General features: G+C 50.2%; 1 protein-coding gene across 6 annotated transcripts; it reads left to right on the plus strand.

Moving 5' to 3' along the window:
* The first annotated feature begins 181 nt into the window (after positions 1-181).
* Positions 182-5,412, plus strand: LOC144132989 (uncharacterized). 6 transcript variants are annotated; one of them, XM_077665762.1, is made up of 8 exons: positions 182-319; positions 751-791; positions 2,441-2,560; positions 2,687-2,770; positions 3,321-3,394; positions 3,663-3,971; positions 4,348-4,440; positions 5,144-5,412. In XM_077665762.1, the coding sequence occupies exons 2-7, from the start codon at positions 783-785 to the stop codon at positions 4,412-4,414; spliced, it is 663 nt and encodes a 220-aa protein (XP_077521888.1). In that variant the 5' UTR covers positions 182-319; positions 751-782; the 3' UTR covers positions 4,415-4,440; positions 5,144-5,412. The 6 variants fall into 6 exon arrangements, with proteins under 6 accessions (XP_077521888.1, XP_077521890.1, XP_077521892.1 ...); XM_077665764.1 differs by having other exon boundaries at positions 3,321-3,382; XM_077665766.1 differs by having other exon boundaries at positions 3,663-3,905; positions 5,144-5,281.
* Positions 5,413-10,591: the final 5,179 nt, after the last annotated feature.

A 10,591-nucleotide genomic window follows, 5' to 3' on the forward strand; every position in this document is an offset into this window, starting at 1 on the left:
GTACATTTTTAAGCATTTTCATTTTAAAACGGTAGGAAAAGTTTTATACGAACGGCTTCATTTCCAACACAGGAAAGTACTGGGAGAGTACAGCGTACCGCTATGAGTCACTGCCAACATCTATCCACAGCGTCATGGTAGAAAAAGTTCCGCGGAAACGTTTTTTCTCGTGGTGCATTGTGGGATACGCACATTTTTGTTAGGAAGCCAGCCCGGAAACACGCGCCATATTCCGCGCCAAGCTCGTAGTTGGTGGTCGGTGGTTTTCAGGCCTGACGCCTTTGCATCGCTGTTGACTCTATCTGCACGTGCGAACAAGGTGAGTGGCGTTTCGAAGAGGCTAATCATTTTGCAAAGCAGCTTGAAAACAAATTGAGACAACGGCAAAGTGTATGAAGCCGTGAATTTCACGCCGGCCGACTTTGACGCAGTCTTTTGTTGCTAAGCCTAATCTGTGTCCTCTAGTCCCGGGTTGATTGTTGAGCGAGAGGTGTACGGACGTTCACGTTTCGCGTTATCTCGGCAGCTGAACACGTTCTGATCCCTTTGGAATACGCGCAACGGCGAGCGGCGTGGTTGGTATGCTTGCCTCAGTCGTGGGCCGGCGTGGTGGTAGCTAATTTCACTAAGCCTAGTTCGTTATCCACGACGCGCTTCCCACGCTTTCACTAATCGTGCCGCGATCGGTTCGTTACGCGGGGATTGCGCAGGTGAGTACGGCCATAACGATTGTTTCTTTTGTGTTCGCAGGTGTTGCCGCCCGTCAGCGGTGAAGCTTCAGCATGTCGCCGGTGAGTTGCTCGTTTCAGGCGTTTTTTTTTTCTTTGGATTATTATTTTAGTCGCACTAGCCCTGAACCAGTTCCTGGCGTTGCCCGCCTAGGAAACGGTAGTGTGGAGTGTTACGCCCTATCGCGCTTCTGCGCGTCGGACGTCCGCTCGTTCGACGGAAAGCTGTCGCTTGTTTTAGCGCGCTGTGGCAGTGTACGTCTAAAAGCGCGGGCTGGGGGCTGCCGAGTTCTTTTGAAACAAAGCGTTGTGCGAGACATTGGCCGACTCGGGACTTTGCCGCCATGTGGTCACTGCGTTGCACCCGATTTACGGCGCATTCGCCGTGCGATTTGAAGTTATTTTATTGTCGATGCTACCATTTTATCAATAAGTCTGCGCTAGCGCAATGAGCAGTAACGAGAGTGCGCTCAAGAATTTAGTGTTGTAAACTGTGCTTTAACCAGGTACTTCGTGCCCTCGTTATTTGAGTGTAATGTGCAATAAAATTGACATAATGTAGCTAGCGCTTTAATGCTCTCTTCATAGCACCCAGATTTATAGTCTCTAGCAGGAGCGCTTTTGAGTAGGTTTAGTGAAAGCCCGCCCAAAAAGCGTTCAAGAAACGTGCGCGCCTGTGCACCTGGCCGGTCGTATTCGGGGCGGTTGTACACTGCTCGTGAGTGCACTGGCGCATATGCAAGTGTCGTGGAGGCTAGCAATTGCTGCTGTTCGGCCAATTAAGGTCACTACTGCGAAATCCTATTGCCCAACCTTTGAAGCTAAGGGCTTGTATGCACACCATTGAAAGGTTTGGCTGGTTTGTGCATTCTTCACTCTGCCTACCACAGTACTACTCAATAACTGGTTGGCATTTTTAGTGTGCCCTATGATGGAAAATTGCTGTTTGCACAATGGTTTGGGCGACATCATTGCATTTCAGGCCAGGTGGAAGGAAGCTCTGTTGGTTGTTGTGGAATTGGACATATTTGTATGTGTATAACGTGGGTGTACTGTACTGTTTGCAGTAAGCACTGTGTGCTCGAGTGGGATTCATGTTTCTCTAGCTTTGAGTGCACCTGGCTTTTCCATAGCTGGCACACTTCGCCGAATATACAGCCCACTGGGTTTGCTTCTTCGCCACACGTTGTGGCTGTTTTGCATCAATTAGTCATTGCTCATCGATTAGTCATTGCTGCTTGGCTTAGAAACAAACCTCTTCAGCTGTTAAAGTTCACCAATTGCTTGGGGCGCATGCAGTTGTGCATCTAGTAACTTTCTGCAGTAGGATATTTTCTGGTTGCGTTTATCGTAGGGAGAAAACGAAATTTTGAAATCCTTTTTTGCACCAACTGGTAACGGCTTCTGGCGCGGTGTTTAGTTGTGACTTTGCGTCAAAGCATATCCATGTTTTATCCTCGGAAGTGCTTGCTGTCAAGAAGTTACGGTTGGAACAGCAGCACAAATTTCGTGCTTGGCCAGCATGAGCATCGCCCGATAAGTTTTCAGTCTTGCACTGCTCCTATGAGCCACAAAAATATGGCACTTTGACGTGCGTGAAAGTGGTGCAGTTTACATCATCGCATTAACGATGTGTTGCACCATGGCACTGTTGCTTTTGGTGCCATTGGTTCTCCGAGGTTGCAATGTTGCGCATGCTGCTTCTTTGGCAGAGGACAAAGCTCTTCGTGGGCCACTTGCCAGACGGCCTCCGCACAGAGGAACTCCAGGAGCTCTTTGCCAAGTATGGCACTGTGACAGAGTGTGATGTCATCAATAAGTATGGCTTTGTGGTGAGTGTGCTTCTGGCATGCGCTCTGCCTCCGTCTTTTTTTTTTTCCTCCCCGTGGGTGGGCAGAGAAGAGTAGTGGATGTGTGTTGGCTAACGTGTTGTGCTTCTCGGTGGGTGATGCTTGCAGCACATGGCCACAGAGGAGCAGGCAGAGGAGGCTTTGAAGAACCTGAACAACTACAACTTCATGGGTTCCACATTGTCAGTTGAGGTAAGGCTTTCCTATTGTTCGATGCTTAGCAGATGCAACTTCGTTAATTTATGCGAGGTGTTGGTAAATTAGGGGCAACAGTCAGTCTTTGGTGGGGGGGGTTGCTGCCTATGTCTGGGTTTTGAACCTTGCAGCTGCGAATGCAGGATGGCACATTACCCAAACTGTGTTAAGTATTAACCGCTGTCTGCTAGTACTGGTCTTTGATAATCTTCCAGCCTTGCATCACCATGCTGATGGTGGTTCAGTAAAGGTCTTTGTGGCCTTGTTTGACTATTTAGAAAGCAGTTGGCGATCTTGGAAGTGTTATATAGCACGCGGCCCCATCCTGCGGGCAGCTGCTACTGCATGTGGCTGCCCTTCAACTTGGTGGCTAAAGAAAGCTTGGGGGTCTTCTGGGTGATCCTTGTGGCATGCTCTTGTGTGGAGCTTGCACGAATCTTGAGGTCCCACAGCTGTGCACATATTCACTGTTTGCATTAGGCTTCAAAACCAGTATTTCCAGTGGTGTTTCAAGGCTTGATGCACCTGTTCTTTTTCTGTCTGCCAGCGCTCCACAAGCAAGTTCCACCAAGAGCCAGGGGCACCTGGTCGGGCCAAGGGAGGACCGAGGTATGAAGATAGGTACTCAGCTCTGTTTGCATTATTATCTTCTGCTTTTATTTTCCAAAGTGAAGCTCATTGGCTGTGGTGCATGTGCCACTGTGTTGATTGGCACTTTTTTTTTTCATTGCCGAAGTAACTTTTTGTATGTGCAGATATGTGGCTGACTTTCTTTGTGGTTTCTGCAATTTTGGGAAGTCTGCTAGGAGTGGACTTCAATAAACGAATGTAGCTCTGGTGTTCTGCTCATCTAGAAATGTGTTTTGAGGCATCGCTCTTTCTGGTGCAGACCACCATATGGCCAGGGCATGCAGAGGAACGGCTACGACGGCAGGCCTTCGGGCGGCTACTACAACGGCGGCGGACCAGGTGGCTATGCTGACTACCGCCGAGGCGGCGACTTCTATGACCGGGCCCCATACCGGGCCATGGTAGACAGGCCGCGGCCCTATCCAGCCCCGTACGAGCGCCGGGACGACCCCTATGCACCACGACGCCCGCCCCCGGGACCCCCCTCCATGGGACCTGACATGTACGAGCGGAGGCCGGCTCCAGACTATGCCCTCTACAGCCGCCGGTCGCCTCCCCCTGCCTCAGGGTTAGCGGGCGCTTAATCCGCACCCTAAAACTGTGTGTGTGCGCAGCTTAAGTAGCGGGAGGTTTCACCGAGGCGCTCCTTTAGAATTCCCTCAAGCTGTCTGGCTCTTTCTCGGAATTTGCATGCATCAAAAGTCAGGATGGCCTTGCTCCCATCACTGGATTTGACCTGCCCTGGCATGCAGAAAAAAAAAGATGGCTTGTGGCCTCCATCACCCATTTGGCTTGTCCCATCATAGTTGCATGTTTAAATCTCCTTGCCAGCTTGTTTGGGGTGTTGTGTGTTTGTAAAATCAGCTTTGGTGTAGGTTGCTTGTCGTATGTCTTTTTATGTTGTTAGGGTCCTGTGCTGACGGCCGTGCATTTTTCGTTTGCAGGTACAGCTGGGGTGCAGGCTATGGTTCCAGTGACCGCATGGGCGGCTACTCCTACGGTGGCTACTAGGCGCCTTTCAGCTCCCCCCGCAACAGGTGAGTGCGAACTTTGCGGTGCCACAGCCGTGAAAGGAATGTTGGTTTAAGTGCGCGCGAGTTTGTGTGTAGTCGCGTCGGCTTAGCCGCTCTTGTGTGGCGCGGTCGAGCGCGATGGGCAGCGCGTCAGCGTCGTGACTTGTCGCCTCTTGCCTCCTCCCCCGCAGCGACGACACCCCGGACGGTTGCGCTAGCGCTTCGGTCGGAGGTAGCGTGCGGCGGCTAGCGCCCCCTCGCCGCGTGACGACCGCCCGACCCTTTGCGCCCGCCCGCTGGACCGCCTCTGCCGTACCGGGGCGCCTGCGCCCTCCGCCTCCTCACGTCACCCATACTTAAACCTGGCCGCAAGTGCCGCTCTCTGTTAACCACCACCATCATCCTGCCTTTTTTTTTTTCTCTTCTGTGTACCACCACACCTCATGTCTCGTCCGAATGCAGTCGCTGCCCGAGGGGAGCGGGCCAGTTTTACTAAAGCGTCTCGTCGTCTCACTCAATAAATGTCCATGGTGTCGCCAACAGAACCCCGTGTCGAGAATTACTGCTGCTGAGTGCGCTTCGTGTGACGCTGACCCCGCAGGCCGAACGCCGTACTACGCTGCTCGTGGCTTTGTACGCTGTCGGTTGCGCTGGAGGTGTGCATACATTGGGGGTGGTGAGGGCCCCTGGCCACTCACGGATGTTCCCCTCCTCCCACTTTTTCCAGCCTGGTTACAGGTGCACACTGCCTCCAACAACCTCCCAACTGGGTTTGTGGTAAGTCTGTGCGAGGCCCCTCGTGGCCCCTTGTTCCCCCCTCTCATTTGCAGCGGCCCGCACCACGGATTGGTTGGCCAAGTCTCATCTGGGTTGCCAGGGAGAATAGTGGTGGAGATTAACGGGAGAGTTGATTAGCAGATGAGTGCTCTAGGCGCCCAGTGGTACTATCGTGCTTGCCGACACTTAAAGGTATAAATAAACGGGTTTGTGCAAATTTTTACTTGGTGCATGTGTTCTTCTGGCTGCACGAGTGGCTTCAGGTGCATTACACAGGTAAGTCCTTTGTCTGGATTGGTGGGAGATGAGCTGCCAGGAGGCTGGTATATTCGGAATAGCCCCTTCGCTGAGCGAAGAGATGTTTCTGGTGACCGAATTATCGTGGGGGTGGGGAGCAGTGCTAGTATAGAGATTTCACTGTAAATTGATGTCTCCTACCTTCAAGTCACTTGCTGATGTGTAACAAAATTGCGCTTCAAGCAATACTGGCTTCAAATGTTTCTGGCACTTTGCTCCAGTGTGGAGGTTACCCGAGCAATGGAGGGCTTTGAATTCTTGCGAGTTAAACGTTCATTGGACCCTACGCTTGGCCCTTGCGATTGACAACTGCAGAGATGAACAGTCTAATCTACCACCAGTAGTGCAAATTGCTCCGCACGAAAATTGGCGGTCTTGCAATAATTGGCTGGCTGTCTGAAAGGCTGCAATATTGGCTAGCATCGCTCGAGGTTTGGGAATCTAATGCGACGAGACTAACGTTATTCGATCCGTTGCTGGGGTGAAGCCTAAATTGTGGCAGGGTTGCTTTTAGGACTGCCTGTAGGCGTAGCGAGTTTCCGGTAGGCTACGTTCACGTGCGCTGAATTCGAGCGTTTTATTACAACCGCGCACTTATAAGGCTTGTTTGGTTTGGCTGTACTCTGCAAGCATTATTCTCGCGAACTTTTCTAAGTAGCACAAAGTCCTTCGCTAGCAGGTGGTTGCGAAAAAAGTAATCGGAACAGACTGTCGTCGGACTTTCAACGAGGCAATACTTAATGAGCGACTCGGGGGAACGCAGCGTTTTGGTGCAGGGAGCAACCTGGCCATACATGTGGAGTGGCATTTTTTGTTTGGTTTGTATTGACGTCGGGACTTTGATGAATGTGGCATGTGCTCCTGCGCAAGTATTGGCTTTAAATACGTGGTGGTTCCAGTAATCAAGTCTGCGTCCCGAGTATTTTTTTTCTTTTGAACATGTACCAACCTGCCCAGCAATTCACGCTTCTGAACTATTTGCTTCGTCTGTGGACCCTTTCAGGCGCTTTGTTCACGATACAGCGAACTCAGATTTTTCAGAAAGCACTGCACCTTTCAGCGATCGTATTGTTTCAGGTGAGTTTAGCATTATTGTTGCAATAAGGTGGTTTTAATACGAGAGCATTACTTGGCTCATTGTACTAAATCCCCGCCGCCAGATCTACAAACCCGTGGCCGGAACGCGGCACGCAGATGACATCGCCCCGTCCTGGAGAAATAGGCCGCCGGCACATCGAAGCGCGATTGAGTTGTCCGCTGACCCAGTTGTTTATGAATTTACCCGACGAGTCAAATACGTCCATTAAGCAGCTTCGCGCACACTTGCTTTGGAATGAAATGAGGTCGCGGATGGCCTTGCTCGAGATTACACAAACCGACCGGGCCTAACCCGATCTCCCCCAGCCCTTCGCTAATCCAACACATGTCCACAGTCTACAACACTACCAACGCCTGGTGCGTCGATTCCTATACACTATCTCGCTGCGCAGCGTTAGGGACTGGAGGAAAAAGCACTCCAACGCCTTCCCCAATCTGCATAAATATGCTCCCAGGATGATACCGCCCCACATGACCATGGTGCGCCGGTCACCCCACAGCCTACCATGGAACATGGCGGAGCATCAGAGACAGTTAAGGCACCTCACCTCAGAACAAAGGAACAGTGGGAGACGCCTCTGTCCAACTCCGACCTGCAAGACCGATGCCAACTTGTTCTTCAGGCCCGGGCGGCAGCGACGGCCACAGGGGCCCTGAAGTGAGGACTCCACCTCTCAAGACTTTTGAACCTGTGCGCCTTTTCCCTCAAAATCGACACTATTTGAACCTTCCGCTCGTTCTGAGCAAAAGGCGCTGCCTTCTCCATATGGCCGCATCGCCCTAGCCCTTTCACACTCGGATGCTAAATACATCTTCAGCGATTCAATTAAGCTTGGCTCTCAAACTTTGCCAGAGGTAGGATTCACACCCCAGCCACCAGCTTGACACTTTAGAATACCCCCACTCAAAATTTACCTCGCAGTGTCGAGCTGCGATGGGTGCCGGACCCCTGGCAACGCCGGAAACGAGGCTGCTGATAAAATTGGCTCGCTCGAGGTTTGATTTTCCTGGCTCAGGACAGCCTCGATCCGGGGTTGGGCACGTACTTCGCACAAGTCGCGCAGATACCCCGTTTGGACCATCGGGCTTACCCTTCCCCGACCCCTATAGCTTCTCTTACCCATCTCCTCGGCTGCTATCCCGTGCACTATCGTGGCACCATCTATGCGGCGACCCTCACGCTACGCTACCACAACCTTTTCGGCTGCCCATGCTTCTCCCCCGCAAGGACAGCCCGCCATCTCAAGTAGGGAGGAGTGGAAGGTCCTGCTCTCGTCTGCGGACTCGGCATCGCAGCTTGCTCCAGTGGTTCGGGATGCCGACGGGTATTTTTTTTTTTTTTTTTTGGGGGGGGGGGGGCAAGACTTTGAGCTTATTTATTTATGCTCATTAACATAAATTTTATATTTATATTATTTTAATTTTCAAAGGTTGATGCAAACTGTCACTTTGTGGTGACGACACTCCAGCAGTCAGGAAGACAACGAAAAGGCTTCCAAATGAAACTTAAAAGGGGCTGACTCGCGCCCGCTAAGGACTGAATGACGGCGGCGGCGACAGCCACAAGCATGCTCGGCGGTCATCGAAATGAATGCCTGCGCAGTTCTTGGTCGCGCTCAATTTAAAATTAAGCTGGCAAGGAACCTTCTAGGTAAAGAATCAAAAGCGACTACAACAATCTGGAGAAATGGAGCATTTGCACGTGGCCACGATCAATGGAGGTAAGTCTGGTCGCATCTTGCGTTACAAAAAATGATACAGCCGCGTGCAGACGTTATTGAGTGCGAAACGAACAAACGGGGCAAAAATTCAGGGCAATATAAAACGAATTGAAATGGGAATTGTTTTACAGATGGGAAGCTTTACGCACGAGGAATGATCAATTGCACTAAAAGAAAAGCTTCTGCTAATCATGATCTTGTACACGTGTCAGACAGTTGACTTCTGTTGCGACATGACTGGTTTAGGTTACTCGTATACGAAATGCTTTACACCTGGCTAAGAAGCCAAGTAGCTCATCGCCACTGTGATTTGCATTAAAAGAATCCTAGAACTGAAATGTTTTGTCAGAAATCTGATCCAAGTACAAGCAGAGAGAGGGGGGGGGGGGAAGGAAGCGACCCTCCCCCCTGTTTCGGGGTCCCTGTCGACGTCCTGACCTAAAGGGACATTAAGGTTTCGACATATAGCGTGGGTCCGTGCTGTAATCCAGGGAGACGTGCACGGCGCCGGGGAGCGACGCCTCCGGCCCCCTCGTCAGAGGGCATGGTCCTGCAAGTGCTGGCGCCGCTTTTCTTCCGCCGCCAGTTTGGCGGGACGTGTCCCTAGTTTAGCCAGTTCCGTGAGGAACGGGAATTAAGGCGCACTGTATCACCATTCGACGGTCTAATCACGCCGTAAGAAGTGATGGGGTGATAGAAGCTCCGGTGCTCCGGATTAACTTCGACCACCGGGGGTTATTTTTGTGGAATGACATATGCACAGCACACGAGCGCTTTTTGCATTTCGTTTCCATCGAAGCGTAGCCAGCGCAGCCGCCGTGTCTTCGACCTCGCATTATTATTATTAGCGGTTCATTATTATATTATAAAAACGGAAATAAAAAGATAGATGTTGCTAGCTGCGGCATCTTCCATCAAAACCTAAGCTGCGGCTAGCAGGACTAAAAGGGGTAAAGAGAAGGCAGTAAGAAAAGACAAATGATATATATATATATACATACACTTATGAAGGGAGCCAACAGTCACCGAAACCAAGGTGCATAGGGGAACGTTTTTTTTTTAATGTGTTGTGCTTATCAGTGGGATAATATTACTTAGATTAATAAATCGCTTAAAGAAAATTACTTATAAAGCAGCAGAAAAAACAACCATGCCGCCGGTGGGATCCGAACCCACGAACCAACCAGTGGGATCCGAACCCACCGGACGCCATATATATATATATATATATATATATATATATATACATATATATATTAGCAGACAAGGCAAATGAAATGAGGGGCTCGTTTGACAAACATATTAAGGAAGCCAACAGTCACCGAAACCAAGATGCATGGGGGAACGTTTTTTCTATATATTTTTTTAATTTTAATGCTATATATATATATATATATATATATATATATATATATATATATATATATATATATATAGACAAGCGTAATGTTTGTAAACAAAGGTGGCGCTGCGGTCGGCAGCGACGCAGGGTGTAGGCAAAACGCAGCGCGCCTACACTGCGCCAAGCGACGCTGCCTTCGAAACCAACTGGTGTATGCGAATATTTCAAAGGGGTAGGGTCGCTTGTGGTCAAAAACAGTTTTTTTGATGCTCGGAGAGCTGCACTTTTACAGCCTGTTTGCCAGACGGAATTAGTAGGCGGAGAGCTGCATCGGGTCCTTCTCCGCGCCTAGTTGGCGACAAGTAACAGGCGCAGCGCTACGGCGGGTGAAAGCGCGGGGTATGGGGAGGAACTAATCGTCCACAGTTCTCAACTTATGGTCCGATAAAGCATATCCGATTGCTAGTGCAAGATAGGACGACGGGATACACGACGCGAATCAGCTTTCTCGCACGACGAACCTTGTAATGTGCTTCCTATTTTTATCGAGCCGCTTCGCACTCCGGAGACCTTGGAAATGAATGGACACTATATATAGCTGCATTGAATAAGGCAAATGCGATCTTAGAGCTCCACGAGCGCATGCATAGACGTTTTCCTCGAGCTCCAAACGAAATTTACGCGCACTCTGCTATGCTATAAAATGTTGCTTCTTATTCTAGAATTTATTCGTGTGTGTGCATTCTGCTTGGTCGGAGTGGCTTTTGGCGTAGAATTTGCTGTGTTCGCCAGGTCCTGACCGACCTTCATCGTGAAAATTCAAAATTTGGAAAATAATACTGCGCGACTTTGTCGAGATCATAGCGTCGTTGGACCGGCATTGAAACGACACACTTGTTGAAATTCTCGAAAATGAAAACAGAGAAAAAACCGCCGTGAA

The sequence above is a fragment of the Amblyomma americanum genome, chromosome 5, assembly GCF_052857255.1.
Source record: "Amblyomma americanum isolate KBUSLIRL-KWMA chromosome 5, ASM5285725v1, whole genome shotgun sequence".
Taxonomy (NCBI): Eukaryota; Metazoa; Arthropoda; class Arachnida; order Ixodida; family Ixodidae; genus Amblyomma; species Amblyomma americanum.